This window comes from Pelobates fuscus, chromosome 12, assembly GCF_036172605.1.
Source record: "Pelobates fuscus isolate aPelFus1 chromosome 12, aPelFus1.pri, whole genome shotgun sequence".
In the NCBI taxonomy this organism is placed as follows: Eukaryota; Metazoa; Chordata; class Amphibia; order Anura; family Pelobatidae; genus Pelobates; species Pelobates fuscus.
The window spans coordinates 29508283-29529608 of NC_086328.1; the positions used below are offsets into that span (position 1 = coordinate 29508283).

The 21326-nt window shown below is 38.1% G+C and overlaps 1 protein-coding gene across 2 annotated transcripts in view; it reads left to right on the top strand.

Annotated features, from left to right (window-relative positions):
* Positions 1–21326, top strand: part of WWOX (WW domain containing oxidoreductase) — a 771960-nt gene that overhangs the window by 190278 nt on the left and 560356 nt on the right. For both annotated transcript variants that reach the window (XM_063438073.1, XM_063438074.1), the window contains exon 6: positions 14640–14728. In XM_063438073.1, coding sequence (XP_063294143.1) covers positions 14640–14728 — 89 coding nt within the window. The remainder of the gene's footprint in view (positions 1–14639; positions 14729–21326) is intronic.

Below are 21326 nucleotides of genomic sequence, written 5' to 3' on the forward strand. Positions count from 1 at the left end.
ACAATGAAATGGATAAGTCATTCCCCTAACATATTTAACAGACTGCACATGTGTATTCAGATCTTTAAATGCCCCCATCAAGATGAGAAAGCTTTTACAGATTTATTTCAAAGCTACAAAGTGTTTTTGGATCTAGGAGACGGCTCTATTTCAACATTCGTAATTCTTCCATGTGCCATTGAGTTGTTTATTTGACCCGTGCTAACAAATATGTCTTGTAAATGCTACTAAACATCTACGTTATACCACTCGACCTTAAGCCACCATACAGAATGTACTTGATTTCCAGGATTTTATTTCTTGAGCAATCAAAGGGGAACCTCTCGGCTCTTATCACTGTAAAAGACCACTGGAATATTTTGTAAAAGTAAAACCAACCAGAGCGCTACCCTAAGTGTATGTTTCTGCAGTGCTAAATATTTCATGTGTTTTGCATAATGGGTTGCCTTGTTTCTATGCAGCTAGGTAAATGGAAAGTAAATCCATGTGTATTTTAGACAATAAAAAGAGAAGCGATGCTTTATGCCGCGCGATATAAAGATGCAGATTTGATTCCCACTTTCCTCTCGCTGTAAAAAGAAAGTTTTTAAAGTGGTTAGCCCTACCTGGAAATGTAAATGCACGTTCCTAATGTAATGCCGAAGAAAAATTAAGACAAATGATACTGCACTGCTGCCATACACTGCGGCTAGTACAAAATTCAGTTTAGCTATTATACAACGAAAGCCTGTACTAAGCCTCCTCTGTGTATGCACAATTTATGTTGAATACAACATGAATCATTTTAATAGACCTAGAAGAAAGGAGAGGACAAAAAAAAAAAAAAAGAAAGAAAATGCAAATTTTTAAAATGGAACCTTGAATATCATATTTTTTTTTTGTATCAGTTTTTAAATTATGAACCATCGGCTATTTTTAATTTGAAGATTTATTTTTTGATTTTTTTTTACAGAATAAAATTAAGTTAGAATTTTCCTTTTTTTTTTTCTATTTAAAAATAAAATAAAAAAAGAAGATAAATGTTTACAATTTTTGTTTTAGATAAACTTTGAGATACATAATTTCTTTCTATGTTGCCGGTGTGTGTTCCGGCAGCGCGAGAGTTAAATGGGAGCTTCCCAGAGCATACTAGGATCCTAAATAAACTGCTAGTATATTTATATATGTAAATACTAGGTATGTATAGTGTGTTTTTTTTTCTACAAATCATGTTATTTTTTAATAGAACTTGGTCGCAAGCACTTTGTCGATTTAATCTCAATACAGAATTGCCATCATTCTCTAAGGCTGATTGACAGGTGTTGTATAACCTTGCAAGTAACACATTATGCTAATAGCGTTTTTTGTATTTGTGTGACTGCGGTCTGTGAGATAAACCGAATTGCAAATTTATGAAATCTTTAAATGCGACATTAGTTACCGCTTTCTTTTGTTTTATTTTTATTTGCTTGCGTATGTGTTTGACTATGGAACCAGGTGTGTTTATATACATATTCACACACACACACACACACACATATATATATATATACGAAAAAATAAATCTAAATAAAATATATTTTTTAAAACGAACAGACTGATTTGTTAAAATATTTTGAATCACAAATACATTTCAGGTGTTCTTATGGTGTGATTTGTGTAACAAATATATTAAATCTAAGGATCAATATAAAATTAATGTTTTATTGAATTATATATATATATATATATATATTTTTTTTTTGCCTCTAGATTTACAGTTTCTTTTAATTGTAGATCAGGAGCTGGAATTCTCGCAAACCACATGCACAGTTCTGGGAAAATTGTCCCACACAAAATGTTAAATAAACTACGCATTCTGTGGTTAGCAGACACATCTCTGGCCTGCTTCTTTATCTGTCTTTGAGCAATTTGTCTTCAGTCTGAATCTGCACAGTTTCCAGCGTGCTCTCATTAGTCTTTTCCAGCGCGCTCAGGTACATCATGGAAAGGGCAGAAGAAGAAGGTGTGCAATTAGTAAGTTACACCGTCTTGAGCAGAGGACCCAGCCAGGTGTAGAAGAAATTGCATGGTATTTATGAATGGATGTCATTGCATTGACAGGATGATAAATGAGCACTCATGGCTTTGGTAGCTAACTCTGTGGAGCTGGGCCTCGTGGTCTGGTCAATACAAGGACTTGCAGTTTGTAAGGAAAATAAAATACGCAAGTATTTTATCATTTTACATTTTTTTTTATAGGTTGTATTTGTCTTTTCAAAATAAAACAAAAACAATATTAAAGTAAAATTTCTAAAAGTGTGCGTTTATTTCTAAATCTAGTTCGAGATACTGTTAATGCAATACACACATTTATTCAAAAATATACTTGTAGAAAAATTAGAGGTATCTAAAAAAAGATTACGTGAGACACATGAGCGTCGCCGCATTTGTATGAAAATGATTTCGGCTGGGAAAGAAATCCCAGAAGGGCGTCTATTGCGCTAAAATCTAAAGCTGATCTAACTATTGTTTATGAATTTTATCACTGGCACAAAAGTGATTGTTTTTGTTTTTTTAGACTATAACACCATGCAATTCTATATCAAACATTATGTATGCTGAACAGAACGTCACAGTGGAAGAATAGCATTTGTATTTAAATTCTTACGAAATTGCATTTGTGCCTTTCTTATACGTGTAAAATGGTCTCACGTATCAAGAAGTAGAAATAAGACCAAATGCCTAAAGTATAAGTAGAGTCAAATTAGGAAGAAATATAGTAACTAATTCTAGACTCCCTCCCCCAAATACCTCCTGCTTTGCTCTTTGATACAGATTGATATTACATAATATGCTTTGATGGGACGGAATGTTCAGTTTTTTAAAGAGATTCCCTTTATAGTCCCTTCCTCCCTTGTTTATTGTATTGCATATCTGCTCATATTTCCTACCATTACCCATCGGGGATTTTAGAAAATCTCTGTCATTTCCGTTAATAAGAAGTAATGGTTTTGCTATAATATTGATTGAAATTATATTGCATGATTTCTGCAGTAATAAAAGCGAGTGCTGATTATTTGTTAGGTGTGATTTGATTTCCCAGAGAGATAGAGAGAGGGAATCACACCGTTATAGGGCTATGTATCAATCTGCTGAAGTGTTGATCGGGATCCTGGGAAGAGCATACTATTGCATTTTACTATTGTCATCCTTGCATTTATTGGAAACAGATTAACTATTTCAGTGCCAGAGATGTGGGGCTCCTTGCTTACATCTCTGTGGGGGACAAGATGAACCAGGTCGCCATCCATGATTGAGTTACACGTTCAGCTAATACTGCATGCTTTAACGGATCTTTGTAGACTCGCTGCTACGCAGACACGCAGGCCTGGACTGGATATTGGACAAGCCTTTCAGTGGGAAGAAGACTATAGCGCTTGCGTAGGATGCAACCTAGGTCATCAATAGCTGTTATGTGTTTGCATGATGCAAATTGTTCCTGATTTCACTATGTGTATCTGCTAATGTTAAAGCTGCTCTATCACCTTCTATTTTCCATATGGTGACTGGCTCTGCTTGTTTTGCAGTGACTCAGGGGAAGGTAGTTTTTGCTTATCTGAACCTATCGATCACGGTCACCACCAGTGCTCTACTCTTGTGTATGTGCAAGAGTATAGCACTCATGTCTGTGGAGGAACCCCTGACACCATGGGATTCTCCATAGAAAGAGCTTATTCCCCCCCAGCAGTCACTAGTGATGGCTGACGACTTGACAAATAGAAGCTCCACCTTTTTGTCAAGTTTAGGGTACATAAATAAGGCAAAATATAGTCCTTGCTTTGTTACATAGGCCTAAAAAAGACATGTGTCCATCAAGTTCAACCTTCCTCATATTTGTTTTTTCTGTTGATCCCAAAAAAAAAACCAGCTTGAAGCACTTCCAATTTTGCAACAACTAGTACAAAAATTCCCTCTTGACCCAAGAATTGCAGTCAGATTAATCATTGGATCAAGAAGCATTTACCCTACATTAAAATATATATATATCCTTGAATATTCTGTTTTTGCAAGTATGCATCTAGTTGCTCTTAAAACATCAGTACGGACTCTGATAAATCCACTTCTTCAGGCAGAGAATTCCATACCCTTATTGTTCTTACTGTAAAAAACCCTTTCCTTTGCCTTAAAGGACCACCATAATTCCAGGAAAACAAACTCGTTTTCCTGGCACTATAGTGTCTTTAGGCCCCCCCGTCCCCCTCCCCCCACCCTCAGGATCCCACTCTCGCCGGGCTGAAGGGGTTAAACTCTTATCTTTCTCCAGCACTGGGCTCCCTCGGTGCTGGGGAACTCTCCTCCCTCTTCCAACGTCAGCTCTGGATGCGCATGCGCGGCAAGAGCCACTCGCGCATTCAATAAGTCCATAGGAAAGATTTTCACAGTGAGAAGCGCGGAAGCGCCTCTAGCGGCTGTCTCTGAAACTGCCATGTTTACAGCTGCAGGGTTAACAATAGATGGACCTGGCACCCAGACCACTTCATTGAGCTGAAGTGGTCTGGGTGCCCATAGTGGTCCTTTAAACGAAATCATCTTTCTTCCAGTCTAAACGCATGACCTCGTGTCCTATGTAAAGTCCTGTTTGTGAATAGATTTTCCCACAATGGTTTGCATTGACCACAAATATATTTGTATAATGTTATCATATCCCCTCTGAGGCAACATTTTTCTAAACTAAAGAGGTTTAATTTTGTAGCCCTCCTCTGTACTCTTTCTAGTGCCATAATATCCTTCTTTAGAACCGGTGCCCATTATTGCCTAGCATATTCAAGATGTGGTTTTAACAGTGGATTGTAAAGAGGCAAAATGAAATTCTAATCCCAATAAGTGCCCTTTTTCATGCATGACAATACCTTACTGGCCTTACCCACTACTGGTTGACATTGCACATTTGTATTTTAATATCTTTTTATCTGGTTGGAATTTCATAAAGATTTTATCATTTATCAAGATGTTTTGCTTTGTGAGCGGAGCTCCTATACCCCGGCTGGGTATCTCCGTTGGAATATTCCTCAAGCTGGAAAAAAGCGATGTTTAGTGTTATAACCCTTATTCCCCCCACACATCAGACGATACTTGTAGTTAGGACAATGACAACGTTTAATGGGACATGGTGGTCTTTTATACACAAACCCCCAGCAGACCAGCAGGAGGTCTCCATTGTTTACATAGGTAGTCACTCCCTGGTGTCTCTGTATCTAAGATATAATTGAGTCACCTCTCCCTAAATCAATTATCTCCCAAACACAGAACTTCTTACATAAAAAAACAAACAAAATTGTTTAATAAAACAACGCTGAATCTTCACAAGCAATACACAGTTGGAAAGTTCTGATCTGAACGCCCATGCTGGCAAAAGAGCGCCCAGATACATAACCAATTTGTGAAGCGCTACCAGATTAAAGTTCTGTCTGGCCATTCGCTGAATTGTTGGCCAAAATTAGTTCCATAAGTTTACTTCTTACGGATGGCCATTTTACAGGCATTCTGGTGCCATGGAAAAAGGGAGCTCCCCCTGACTTTCTGTGAGCAATTGTTCCTCAAGGTCTGTTGTACCTTCCTTCCAATTAGTGCTCTCCTGGGTGTATTAGAAGTGGGTTAAAACGAAGATGGGACTTGACAGGAGGTGAGGCTATTGGAAGATGATTTGTAGCTATGTCCCACTGAAGTCTTATCTGCTTCCCCCAAATCGTTGAAGTGTAGAATGGGGAAGAGCGCTCTCAATATAAGTCCAGAAGGGAAGGTAGGGAAAGCCAGGGAGAGTGAAATAGTCTTTATGGAACAGTCATACAAGGCCGGTACCTTTTGGGAGGGGGATTGCAGCAAAGTCACTTAAAGCAGGACACTCTCAATAAGGGGCTTCCATTATGAGGCCCATCTTTGACCGTTTGGGGAACCATGAAGGCAAATATGTTGTGCTCAAGTGCATTTGGTAAATCAGCGGCTGGCAATTTGGAAGTTCTCAGGTGAGCAAACATGGCTTGCAGACATAGTATTCTAAATTAGGTCACAATTCTTAAAAAACACCTCAGAGAACCATGTTTGTTGACATATGTACAAATGCTTATAGTTGCACTGAAGATTATTGTGATATTTGGTGCCAGGCATCAAATGTCACAATAATCTTCAGTGCTATTTTGTTTGCTTCCTATATTTTAACTTTGAGCCACCTAGCACAATGTTTAGGTAATGACTATCAGCCAACCCAGCTCTACTTATATAGAAGCACTGAATCCAGCATTACGTGCAAAGTTTCTCTAGAGGCTTTGACAGTATGTTTTACATTGTCCAAGAAAAGGGACAGCGCCTATGCACCAAAACCACTAAATGAGGATGTAGTGTTATTAGTGCATAGAGAGTCCCTTTAATTTGTGCCACCGGGGCAATGACGCGTCATCCATACATGAATGATTGTAAGCTCATGGGCTATATAACTAATCACTATATATAAAAGAGCTTCAAAGGCTAGATTTTAACTCAGAAGCATGGCCCTCTTTACCTATTGCATTGGTCTGTGTATTTTTGTATCTTCTCTCATAATTGTACAGCGCTGCAGAATATGGTGGTGCACTATAAATGACCGTAATAATAATAATATCTAAGGTGTTTATCCACCTTTTTATAACCTATTTCTTCGATGCACAATTTTAAAGGGTATCCAAAACTTCTTCTTAAGTGATGTGTTGACGATTTTTTCTGCAAAACCAATTTCTTTATTGCATGCATTCGTTAGGAACCCTATTCCCTGACACAGTTGCAATTCCTTAAGGAAATCGAGTCGCTTGTTGTAAGATCTATGGGCAGTCATGAAGAAGTATTAAAAACATATTAAAATAAGCCCGGTGCTACTTTCTTACAAGCCGCATTACCTGAATAGATGCTTTTTTGCAAGTTCAGCAATTACAGGGAAGTTAAACAGAAGCTTCAGTGGGTTTAACTTTTGCCGTGCCCTTGACGTGGTTCGGAATTGTCAGTATTCTCATAAAATTCCTCAGCGTTGGCTTCTTCTGTTCTCTTTATTTCCTTAAGTGAACATCTGTCTAATTGTTCACCTCCATTGCTTTAGTGCTTCTCTCATGCTTTCTTTGTTTCCAGACAATAAACTTTATTTTCTTCATAAGAATTCAATCTACGCGAGGGTATTAGGAAGCTTGTTTGCACCTTTCATTTTCTGGATATCGTCCAGATCTCTCTATCTCTCGGTTCATCAGTGGCTCTTGTAACTATGCACAACATGGTTGTTTAGGTTTCGTTATGCCATTGCCTTCTGTGCCTGTACATCTGTTTTGTCATGTTCTCAGACCCCCATTTCCTATCTCTTGGCAATACACAGAAGGCATGTGTGTTGCTGTCTCTCTCTCTCTTTCTTTTTTTGCTTTTCATAACGGACGTAGCGGTTGCGGCCTGTGCAATTGGCCTCTACGGCATCATTTTGCCTGCAACAATGGACAAAGCCAACTTGGTTTGGTTGCACAGCGGAAATGGAATTTGAAAGGGCTTGCTGGGAAGAGATAGAATATATACTTTTTTCTTCTTCTTCACCTCTTCCCTCTTTTTTTCTCTGCTATTGCTGCTATTCCCAGTGGCTTTTTTTTTTCCACAGTTGCAGAACATAACTATTTAACCTTGGAAGAAAAGGAACATCTTAATTATCCCTTTCACCCCTTCAGTGCCAGACGAACGTTCAACCCTCGGGCAATGAAGGATTTCAGATCATTAACTGTAACTGCTATGGATTTTAGAATTTCATTAAGAGGTGAACGACTTCCGTATAGTTTATATCTCCATAAGGAATGTGCAAAGTATCATGATATTAATAGTGTACTAGGTATAATTTTGCTATACATTCATCAAACATACGTTTTAATTAAGTGTGTATCTTTGTCACACTCACCAAATCTCGGCTATAGGCCAAGCTGACTGTTCTTTTACTGACGATGTTGCATCGTTATTGCGGATTTAGCCAGATATGTCACACGTGTAATTGTTTAGCTTCCAATCACCACGACACTGGTTATCCACATGATAATGTTGCTTTCTTGGAGACAAATTGACCCACATAGAAGCATAGCACAATTCCAGAATATATAAAAAAATTATATACATTTTTGAACTTTCATTGTCAATAGACAGCTTCAATCATAGAGTTATTCAGGAAACAAAAAATCATGGACAACTGAGAAGAGACTTCAGATTTTAGGTCACAAAAGCCAGCCTGGTGGGAAGAAAAATCTCTGACTTGCTATATTTTCAGCTTGGGTATTTAATCTCTAAAAATTTTAATCCTCTTGTTGATTCTGCACAATATCCTGTTTAGTGACTAGACCCATCTGATATTGTTCAACCAGTTCCGTCTAACTATTCTGAATGATCATTCCTGTCCTTGTTAAACCATTCCCTATGTGCTGAACTTACATTGTGTATGAACCTGTTGGTTGCCTCCTGCCCTCACCTTTGACCTTCTACATCTTCAAAGTATTCAAGTAACCAGTCCTGTCCACTGGCATAACTGACTTGTTTTCCCATCATTACTTTGCATACTTGTACCCAATGGCTCAGCTATCGACAAATCTGGGCTTTGGTGACCGTTTATTAAATAGTAATTACACTTATATTACCATTCGTTTTGAGGTCCCAAAACAAGATTTTCAGGGGCAAAAATTACTTCAAAGGTTTGTGGGTGGTAGGTGCCTTCGCTTCCTCATGGAAAGAGAGAGAAAAAAAAAACCAATACATCTGTAGCATCATGGAGGAATGAGGTAGGAGTGAAGTAAAACGAAAAGTCCAACAAACTTTATGTGGAGTTAAGAAGGCTCCAGAAAATTGCTCAGAACTTTTCCATAATCAAAATTGACTTAATTATGGAAAGCATTAAAGGGACACTATAGTCACCTGAACAACTTTAGCTTAATGAAGCAGTTTTGGTGTATAGAACATGACCCTGCAGCCTCACTGCAATCCTCTGCCATTTAGGAGTTAAATCCCTTTGTTTATGAACCCTAGTCACACCTCCCTGCATGTGACCTGCACAGCCTTCCATAAACACTTCCTGTAAAGAGAGCCCTATTTAGGCTTTTTTTATTGCAAGTTCTGTTTAAATAAGATTTTCTTATCCCCTGCTATGTTAATAGCTTGCTAGACCCTGCAAGGGCCTCCTGTATGTGATTAAAGTTCAATTTAGAAATTGAGATACAATTATTTAAGGTAAATTCCATCTGTTTGAAAGTGAAACCAGTTTTTTTTTTTTTTTTTTTTTTTAATGCAGGCTCTGTCAATCATAGCCAGGGGAGGTGTGACTAGGGCTGCATAAACAGAAACAAAGTGATTTAACTCCTAAATGACAGTGAATTGTGCAGTGAAATTGCAGGGGAAGGATCTATACACTAAAACTGATTTATTTAGCTAAAGTAATTCAGGGGACTATAGTGTTCCTTTAATTCAATAGACAGTGAAACACCTTTATAGAAGCAGGCAAAGACCTAATAAAGTGCAGCACATTAATGAAAAATTAGATTACGTGCAGGTCTTGTGTGTATAACAACAACGTAGAATGGTTCAGAAAGGTTACCCCGGGATCTAGCATTGCTTTATAATTTGTGCATCCACAAATAAAAAATGCAAGTGTAAGTAAAAACGTCAAAGCATTATTGTTGCAACATTGTTTTTTTTTTGTTTTTGTTTTTTTATACCAAGGGGCATTACTTTTTATTTAAAAGTTTACTCTAAGCACCAAAACAACTTGAGTTAATGAAGTACTTTTTGTGTATAGATCATGCCCCTGCAGTCTCCCTCTTCAATTCTCTGGCATGTAGAAATTAAATTAATGGCTGTGGCTCACAAAGCCAACATGACAAAAATAATATGTAATTTTAATCAGATGTGACAGCACAGTGTGTTTGCTTTAGAAGTTATCTCTTGCTCTGTTCATTGAACTTAAATAACACGCTGGAAGATCCTGCAGGATCTAGCAAGCTATTAACAGAGTAGGAGATATGGAATTATAAATCAAACAGACTGCAAAAAATGGAGATACACACATTAGATCTCTCTTTACAGGCATGTAGGGAGACTGTGATGGTCATATGACTTGTGATTTAACTCTTAAAAAGCAGATAATTCAGCAGTTAGGCTGCAGGGGCATGATCTATACACCCCTTCATTAATCTAAGGTTGTTGTGGTGCTTATAGTGTCCCTTTAAAAAAGTGCATTTAATTATATCATTCCCAGTGTCTGGGTTTACCAGCTGTAGAGTGCATTAAATGTCACTATATTTAATAAAAACGTATTATACTATTCAAATGTTAAATCCGATTTTTATAACATAGCATTTTAAACTGTCTTTCCTTCACCCCCAGTCTGCCTAGAACATTAGTGATCTTGCAATTAATGCCTTGTGTCTCTTATAATAATTATTATTATTTTTACTTTTTGATGTGTCCTTATCCCTACTTGCACAGAAAAAAAAAACAAACACACAAAATGTGGTTAAAGTGTAATACAAATAAACCGTGCTTTTTTTTTTGTGACTGTGGCTAATATTTTGCGGACATTTTTATTTTTCTTCTTTTGTATAATACATAATATAATTTGTCACTTTGTAAATACATTCCAGGCTAAACCCCTGCCAGCATCTGTTAGTGTTTGAAGGATTAATCTATTGCACAGTGCATGTCTGCGGGTTTTTGTACGGCTCGTGACCGCGGCTGTTTAGAAACGCTGGAAGTTGGGTGTCCTTTCTGTGGGGCTAAATATTTATTTTACCCTGGTAATTGTGTTTATTGGTCATTACTGGTTCGGGAACCAGATGTGGGTTTCTGTACACTTAACATAATATAAACTGACTAATTTGTATCGCTAGCTCACTGACTAAAGCCATACTTTGTGTGTTGGGAAAAAAATTAAAGGAGAGAATGCAACAACCACAACAGATGCCGCTGTGCCTGAATGATTGTGCAGATGTTTGTGGTCCTTTTCGCATTCCAAGATATACACTTGTGGTGAATAAATGCATTAAAAGTTCTATTAACCGATAACAATTGGGCTTTGGCTTGCAAAAGGGAATGTCTTATTTTTATTATTGGAAAATATACTTTGCTGATTTCTATTGGTTGTTCAGAACTTCTAAATCCAGGTGTCTGTGTCTGGTTGAAATCAATTGAATGTGGCAAGCATACCTCCCAATTATCCCTGTTTTGGACTTGAATCAGTCTGTCCCTTTTTATTGTAATAATGTCCCTGTTTCATAGTGCCTCCATATTTGTGGTGTGTCTGAGTGTATGACAATGCTTCACACCAGTAATGGGTCTTTAAACTATAGTGTGTGTTTGTGTGTCTCTGTCTGTCTGTCTGTCTGTAAGTCTTTGTTTGTTCTCAAAATTGGGAGTATAGGTCAAAATGGAGTGTTGACAATGGAGCAGGCCCATCTACAAAGAGGTCTAACATGTTCACCTGGTTTTATTTTGGCTAAAAGGAACATATGCTTGATTGTTATTAGCCAGGAATGTCAATGTTTATTGAAAGGGTTATTCCCAAGCACCATGATCATTTCAGTTATTTGATGTGGTCATGGTGCCTAGAACCTGTATATCCAACGTTCTGCTGTGAAACGCTAGATTAACCCCTTCGTTGCCGGAGATGTAACTCTACCTCCGGTAACATCATTAGCCAGCCCAGAACAAAATTCCAGGCTGGCTGATGTCAATACTGTGCAAAGCACCAACCAACCAACAGTGGCATACCCCCCTTTCTCTGCTAACCCTGCCCTCCCTCCAGTCCATTCTCTGTCATCCCTCTGGCGAGCAGGAGTGACATCAGTCAAGGAGGATTAGTCCGAAGGAGAACTTGCCCGTGGCGAGAGAAAATAGGTAAGTTTAAGCCTTTTTTATATGTTTTGTTTTTTGGGGGGGAAGAAGGCACTATGGCAGACATGTGTAAGATCAGTTTCTTGCAAAGTACAGCAGATAAGTCTGATCTATGTTTCACTTTGCTTTTATCTTGCTCTGATAATGGTGAGTGATTAAAGAGGGTGCAGATAGACCACTATGTCCTGAGCTTTGCTGCTGTTAGTGGTACATTGCAGCCCGATGCATCTCCAACATTGTAATATAGACATCATTCAGACACAAGTGCTACCAGTATGAAAGAAAACTAACTCTTGCTTTTTAATCTGTCCTACGATTTTTATTCTGTTTTCCCATTCTGTTCCTTTGGAGTTTGGAAAACCAAATATCCAAAAGATCTTTGTTCTATTCTTCACTATGCCAACCAACCTCAAATGTAGGACGCTCCCATTGGCATCCCACGTGTGGGACTTAAGGATGCATGATGCTATTTTTAAATCCCCCAGCACCAATGTTCTTAGTCTTGAGATATCACACCCAACTTCAGACTAGATTAGAAGATTTTGCTAGGTGACTTCCTACTTGTATCTTTTAACATGCCAATATTTTTTACCTGCTTTCATTAGTCATTCAGTGCCAGACATGGACTATTGCAGATGCACTTTTGAGTGCTGCCAATAAACATTTCCATATATTGTATTCTCCAGCCCATCATGCTCTTAAATCTCAGGATTCCCTTTAGGCTAAGTGAAATTCTTAAACAGCAAGCTTTTAACCCATTCTTTCCAATTTCTGGTTAGGCAGCTTTATTGTTTAAGTGCCCTTATAAATATTTTTGCTTAAGAGGCCCTCTGTTTAAATATATGCACGCTTTCGAGTGAACCGTGGTTATTGATTAAGTAAGCCTTTTGGCCGCCATGTTTTTTTTCCTTTATCAAGCCCTTTAAAGGTGTACATTACTTAGGTAAAGCATAGGAGATGCCAATCTCTTTTATTAGGAGACATCATCTGCGTATAAAACGAGCATTGTGAAGCGTAACTGCGTGTACTCTTTGTCTTATAAATTTACCTGCAGCAATGCATTATTTATCCCTTCTTGTTTATATTCCATTAAAATAAGTATTATGGCTAGAAAGCTTTTAGACTCCAATATGTTGGACCCGTCTCCCCCAGCTATTATATTTTTTGTTTGTATTCCTCCAGGCAAATTAATCAATATTTTCTACCTAGATTTAAAATAAACCGTTTTGGGGCTTTAGAAACATGAATTTTCATTACGGCTTGTTAAATCAAGAAAGCACAAATAATATCACTTTTTGATTTCAGATGTTCAAGTTACTTTTTAAAGCCTGATGTAACCCTTTGAGCATCAAAGGAGTCCAGCATTACATAGGCTTAAAAAAAGACTTGTGTCCATCAAGCTCAGCCTTTCTCAAATCTGTTTTTGCTGTTGATCCAAAAGAAGGCAGAAAACACAGGTTGAAACGCTTTCCAATTTTGCAAAAACACCAGGAAGAAAATCATACTTGACCACAGAATGGCAGTCAGATCTCCTAGACCAATGCTCCGTTATGTTGCCAGCAAGGTGGATGGGCTTAGTATGCCAAGAAGCCCTCCTGTTTATGGCAAGCTTCAAAAAAGGAGCAGGCTGCACCCAAACCCTCATGATGTGAAGAGTTACTCCAAGCGCTATGACCTTTTTACCGGTTTGTAGTGGCCATGGTGCCTGGAGTCCTAATGTGTAGGATATTGTTATAAAAAGTTGCATGTACAGCGTTTAATTCCTCTCCTGCCAGAAGGGTTACTCGACCTCCAGCAGCATCATTGGAGCATCACTAGCCAGCCCGTAAACAGAGTTTGGCATCAAGAGGGAGTGATACCAGTGGAGGAGGATTGGGTATAGGAAGAATTTGGCCTTCATGTTGGAATTGAGGTGAAGTTTAGCTAGTTTCCTTTTATGGGGGGAACAAGGACAGGAAGGGGTTATTTTGACCAAAAACAGTGTTTTCTTAAAACACTATTTTGTTTTGTTTTTTGTTCGGAGTAACGTATTTAACCACATTTCGTTGCACTAGGGGTTAACCCCTGCTCAAGAGTAAGATTATTGTACTATCTTCCTTCCCCTTGTTTTTTGTTTTAACGTATTTAACCATTACAAGCTGGAGTGGCTATGGTGTCTGGAATATCCCTATTAATCAATATTTTCTATAGTCCAATAAACAAAAAAATGCTCTAAAATTAAATGTATTCTAAAAAGAAGAAAAAAAAAATGTTATAGGCGCTTAATTTGCCAAAACGGCAAAATAGCACCCTGGGATCATAAACATTTTTTTCCCCAGAAACTGCATCTTGTGAGGTTTTCTGGAATAGCAGTATGGCTAAGAATGATGTTCTTTTTCAGCTAATTGCTCCTTTTGTTTTTTAATTTAAGCAAGGAGGGATTCATTTGGATCCCGTGCTTGCGATTGATTGCTGGCCGTGACTGCATTGAAGGATCTTTCGAGCTGTCTTCTTTTAAATCATAGCATTTAATAAAAAGTAGTTAGGCAATAGGCACCTATGTACAATATTGTGCTGCTCTGCAGCGTTAAAATGCTACCTCTTGGCAGGGAGCTCTTTTCTTTCTCTCTCGTTCATTCAAATGATTTACACTCTCTGTGGACATTTCATATTAAGCAAGCGGACTCGGATATATTCCACAGCACATTAAGTGTAATGTGATACTCTGATCCAAGTTTGCAGTTATTTATCATTTGACTTTCCATATTTTCTTGTTGCAGCACAAAGCTAAGGTAGAAGTGATGATCTTGGATCTGGCCTCTCTACGCAGTGTGGAAAATTTTGCCGAAGCCTTCAAGAGTCGAAATCTGTAAGTGCGGGTGAATTGGATCTTAAAACAGATATATTGTGCCAAGTCTTTGGCTGTTTAAAACAAACTAGAGTTTGTATAATGCACATCTCTTTTAGAAATATATATATTTATGTGTGTAACGCATATATAAAATCACTTAAGTATAAACTAGCTTCAAAGTTCCCAAAAGTATCTAAATGTTTTGTTTGTTTTCTTAAATACCTGACTTAAAATAATGTTGTTGTTTTTTTTTGTTAGTATGATTGAGTGTATAGTCATACAATGCCTAATCCTGCCCCAGTGTTTATATACCCCATCTTTTGGCAGGTCCTACTCTAACAACCTAATGACTACTCTTATGAGTTCAACCCATGTTCATGGGCCTTCGATCCTCCTGGGTCTTTGTGCAGTGCAAGGTTATAGAGGGACCGTGCTGAGGCACATGTAAGAGAGAAGGGTTATAAACCAAAGGAGTTGGTCAGGAACCAAGTTAACTTTGTGCTAAAGAGGGCCCCTGGAGAATAGATGTCCCAAGTAAGTGAGTTAGCCAGTGGTTTTATTTATAGCAGTTTATGTTCTGATGGAATCTCACACTAAAGAGAAAAATATGCTCCTGCATATTCTGAAAAACCCTTACAGAAATATGTTATGGCGTTCTTTAAACTATGATTTAAAAGACTCAAGTATAATTCTATAGTAGGAAAAATGGTTTTGGTACTAGTCTACACAGAAAATATGATTCTAATACTCTCCCAGACTTTACAAGATGGTTAAGGTTCTCTCCTATATTAGAGTAAAGGTTTCTGACACTCTTTCAACCATGAAAGAGGATGCCAGTGGTCTCCACAATGAGGGGCAATAATTGTGGTGCTCTTCTAAACTTGGAAAGATAATTATGGTACATTCCTGACATAAGGCTGGTGATAATAGTACTCTCATAATCTAGACCAGGAATAGGCAACCTTTTAGCAGCACTGTGCCAATATAGGATTGTGATGTCCCGTAGCGTGCCGGTCCTATTTTTTTTTTTAATTGAGGTGTGTATGTTGCCGTATTCTGCTTGTGTTATTTATACTGTAATTGCTTTGTATCTTTATATTTGTGCGTATGTGGGCTGTTATATTGTATATTATTATTTTTTATTATTATTATTGCCATTTATATAGTGCCAACAGATTCCGTAGCGCTTTACAATATTTTGAGAGGGGGGATGTAACAATAAATAAGACAATTACAAGAAAACTTACAGGAATAATAGGTTGAAGAGGACCCTGCTCAAACGAGCTTACAGTCTATAGGAGGTGGGGTATTAGAAACATTAGGATAGGAAATATCAAGTAGGAGTGAAGCATGATTCGTTTGTGTTCATGATTCGTTTGTGGTATCGTGTATGATACCTAGGAATGTGGGCTGTGTAGATAAAGGCTACTTGTGGAATTATGTGTGTGTGTGTGTGTGTAGATGGATTTGTCATATTGTGTATTTGATAGTGTGTGTATGTGAGGGGCTGTTTGGGGTATTCTATGTGAGAGGCTGCATGTGGGGTCGTGTGCATGTATGTGGATTGTTAGTGGTGTTGAGTTTGTGTGGATTGTGTGCATGTTTGTGTGTGGGCTGTTTGTATTATTTGTATGAGGGGCGGGTTATCCTGCATTTCTGTGTATATCTAGCAGTGTGGGTGACTTCCCTGGGGTCCAGCGTGGACAATGCTGGTCAGGTACAGGTCAAGGAAAGGAGCTGCAACAGCCGCTGCGGGCTGCTCTACTCCAGTGTGGATTCCCATTCACAAGTGCTGGGAGGAAGTGATCTATGATCACTTTCTCTACGTGCTACAAGGCATAAATTGAGGATTGTTCTTCACCACCTTTTCGTATTAGCAGATATCTGAAGTTTCACTGAGACTCCTGATAGGACAGAGCCTGTTTGGCTCTAACAGCCTTGAGTGCCGTACAAATACACCTTGAGTGCCGTGCATGGCACTCGTGCCGTAGGTTGCCTACCCCTGATCTAGACCAAACAATGCCCATGCTCTTTTCCTACATTAGAGCACATAAATCTGTTGCTTTTATCAAGGAAACCGAGTTTTCAATATTGCTGCTATCCCAAAACATGACTGCTATAAACCTCTGAACTGGGATACAAGAATTTCAGAGTAAAATATAAAGATCATTTCCATACTCTTTTAGACTATACAATAATGTCCCATACTTCTTCCGTAGACTGATTAGGAGAATACCAGAGTACATCATTTGGTATTTATGTAACAAAGTAAATAGTTAAGTAATTTGTAGCACTTCTCATGGTTAGTTTTTTCGGTTTGATACATTTATTCACACTGTATATTGGCATTATTGTAGTAGGACACCCATCTGCTCCTCTGGAACTCTGATACATTCAGAGCAGTGTGCCCTGGGAATGAGTTTTGATTCATTCATACACAGCACATTGTGAGTTCTATGGCTGTGCCCTATTCTAATGCACCCATAAAGGCACAATATTGTAGGGTTTCATCACTGGATTGCAGTGGATTGGAAACCCAGTTGCAAAATTAAAGCAGAAATTCAGGGGCGTTGCTATTCTCCAGAAACATCTTGGGCTTGAGCTCATGGAAAAATCTCTACTTTAACAAAAAGGTGGGGATATGACATATCCACCTCTGTTAAATATACTCTACGCTCTATCTCCTTGAACGCTACACAGCTGATGCTCTCCAGGTTGTCAATAAACACATACTCAGAAACAAGCACATTCAGCCAGGTATTTAGGGTCATCCCGCCATGCTACCTTTCTAATAGAGGAATGTGCAGCAAAGTTGGGCTCCCAAGCACGCCTTCCCTACAGTTACCTTGCATTATACAAATTATCTTACTTTTTGTATTAGACGGCTAGGCTATTTTGAGTGAAATAAATTATAATACATTTTATAAAAACAAAAACTACAAAACACAATTATCTCTACCTGTAGACATCCAGGCTGAAGAGTTCCAAATCTGGAGCTTCAGCCCCCAAAGGTCCCCAGTAGCAACTACAATGCAAAAAAAAAAAAAAGTAACTGAATTGGGAAAAATCCTCAGTTAGGCTATATCCATGGCTTGGCTAGTTTAGCTTGAATCGTGTAATTTAGTTTTCAATTGAGTATAAATTGGTGATTAGTAAATAAACCATTGTGAAGTATTTTGCTGTGGTGCTTCCTGAGATACTCACGCAAACCCCAAAATGCCCTGTTCTTTTATGAAAATAGCAATTAACAATTTGCTGTGCTGGAAGGAGTTTGGACACTTGCAAGCATGGCAACCCAAGTTAAATTTCCATCATGTGTATCTAAACTGACAAAGCTTGTAGTGAAATTACGTGGGACAATGTCACTCTTCTGCCAAGCATAGTGACAATACATCACAGAACTTAACTACGGAAAAGGAGAAGCAAGTATGGAATTACTTTTTTTATTTGCAAGTTGCTTATGTCAACCACTAGCCATGAAATGATAAATGAGGCATTACTCCTTGCCTAACCCCTACCCCTGAAGAATTTTAATCCCCAAACTGACATGAGCATGGAATGTTGGGATACTGCACAGAGACATGCTTGCCTTCTCAAGGAGAATCCTTTGACTAATTATGCCTTGATCCTTTAAATGAGTCACATAATGAAATATATGTCTGCTACGCATAGAGTCCCAAGAGAATGAACCCTGGGAATTAATGCCTTGCAGGCTTCTGATTCTGGAGAGATTATGGTCTTCATCAGCTTACCTCTCACCCTGTCTAGTGACCTCAGAAATACAGAACAGGGAAGTAGATATTAATCGTTGACCTAGCTATTTCTTCCCCGTTCAGCTGTAAGCCCTTTTTGACGAAACGTTCCTTCATTCTAGAGTTATTTTTTTTATTTTTTTGTATCTGCCTTTTTTCTCTTTCACTCAAATTCTTTCAATAGAAGAACCACTCCTTCCATGAAGGAATGCAAGTTGGCCTGATTTGACTCCTAGATGGGTAATTTGATGTGGAGGCATATGTGTCATTCTGCACCCTATTAAACATTGCACTTGATCCACAGCAGATGAAGTGATGCTCGGTATATTAAAGGGAGTTTACATTAGTGACTAGGAACACCTCTAGTGGTCACTCCTCAGACAACCACTAGAGGTGCTTTCTGTGCAAGGAGACACTCAACGTTTCCCATAGATATGCATTGATTTAATATATCTCTATGAGGCGATGCTGATTGGTTTCGGGGTTCCTGCATCTCTTGTGCAAAGAGAACTTGCCAGCATTTTGGTTCTGGATTGCCCTTATGGGTAGGATCAGTCTGATGTGCAGTGGTATTGGTTTACTCTGCAATGGCACAAGTGAGCAAAACTATTTTGAGACCTGAGCAGGGATTTACTGTAGGGCAAACTGTTTCTCTAAGCTTTTGGCAGTTCTTAGAGTTCTCATATTCATTGTTTATCAAGGAAGCATGGCCTCCTCCAGAGTCAGTCCAATCCAATGATCCTTATAGAAGAGCCCCTTCCCTTCGAAGAGTTGTCCGTATGTTTAACCGTGCTTGGTAAACAAAACCGCTATGTTTTTACATTTTATCGTTAATTTTACAGGACAATTTCACCCAGGCTGCTTTATTGAGATGAAGTGGCCTGAGTGTCTGTTGTAGTCGTTTAAAGGGAAAAAAAAACACACCCAGCTAAACATTGCATTTAGCATGCCATGCTTCTTTAAGGATTATTAAAACAAAGGAAATTGGTATATTTCTTTTTTGTTTCTTTCTTTCTTTTCTTTTTTTTTTTTTTTTTCTTATAAATGGAATTTTTGCTTTTGAAACCTTGCCAGAGCTTATTCTCAAACGAATACGCAGATGACATTTTTGTGCCCGCAGGCTCTGAGAATTGTAAGCACTCCATCTCGGTGCCAGATCCCGTGCTGCCAAAAGCCCGATTGCAGCTTTCTTAATATTATCATATCACTCTCAGGGTGCGGAGGCCAAATATTGTGCAAGATATCATGATTTTACGGCTTCCACTGCTGTTATGGTTGCGGTGTGGTTGAGTTGAGTCTTGAGCGTCTGCCAAATTGCTTTCTTTAAAAATACAATTAATAGCACAACTTTATTTAGCTGTGAAAATTACAGTGACGAGGAATTTTCCTCTGCCAGATAATTGCCATCTCAACTGTCGTTTGACATTATTGTTAACCCATCACTTCCCAAAGAGCTTGTCATTTATATTATCATCCTGTTGTGTTTTTCCATGTGTTTATATTTTCAGTCTTAAAGGAATACTTCATTAGTTTCTTTTCTTTTCTGTTTTTTTTCTTTCAATTCATTAGATCAACCCCAGAGAAAACATGCATGCAATATTTTCTGCATGTTTTTTCTGGGGAGGGGGGGGGGGGGGGAGGGAGGGGTGTATGTTTTAAAAAAGTTTTTACAATCCTGCAGATCTGGTGTCTGCAGCCTTTTGCAAGTCCTCCCCTCTTTACTCAAATTAGTGTGCTGGAGCAGCAAGTGTGCTGGCATGATTGTGGCTGTCCTATGCTTCTCAATGAGCTATAGGACAGCATGTTTTGTACACATCTGACTTCTCCATGTCTTCTTCTATGTCAAGGCTCTTGTTGGTAGGATATATGCTAATCTCATGTACAGTTTATGGAGGGAAAGAAAATAAAAACAAAGAAAAAAAAATAAAAAAATTAATAAAACAAAATGGTGTGTGTGTATGTATGTATATTTGTATGTATATATATATATATATTTACACACACACACTCAACATGTGTAGGATGTATCCTTTTTTTAATCTATCTATTGCAAACTACTTGTGTATGTTCTGGTTAATGATCCACTTAAAGGGACACTATAGTCACAAATACAATTTAGCCTATTGAAGCAGTTTTGTTTTTTTTATGTAGCCCATGTCACACCTCCCCAGGCTATTAACAGAGCAGGATATAAGAAATTCTAAATTAAAAAAAAGTTGCAATAAAGGAAGTCTAAACATTAGATGACTCTTTACAGGAAGTGTTTAGGAAGGCTGTGCAAGTCACATGCAGGGAGGTGTGACTAGGGTGCATAAACAAAGTGATTTAGCTCTTAAATGGCAGATAATTGAGCAGTGAGACTGCAGGGGCATGTTCTATACACCAAAACTGCTTCATTAAGCTAAAGTTGCTTTGGTGACTATAGTGTCCCTTTAACACTTTCTTGGAACATATCTTTTTTTATTTTAATATTACATTATATTTTAGAGAAATGCCAGGCCACCCACACACATAACTTAAAGCACTGCAGTCAGTTTGCGGTGGGACCAGTAAGAGAAAGTATAATCTCTGCACAGACTCAAGTTGATCTCACAAACTAACATACGATACAAATAATTTTCAATATAATCCCATGATGTTTATTGTGGAAAGGTGAGCTACATTGTTTTTGGAAACATTTACTAAGCCCTAAGTAATTCAAAATCCATGCTTCAAGCCCTCTGGAGCGCATCAATTCTCCTACAGAATAATGTACTGGATTTTTTTTTTTTTTTTTTAAATAGCTAGGTTATTAGTTTGTGCAGTTAAATTAAAATGTACTTGTATTTCTTAGTTATATGCTGGTGGGTTTTCTTTTTGGTTTG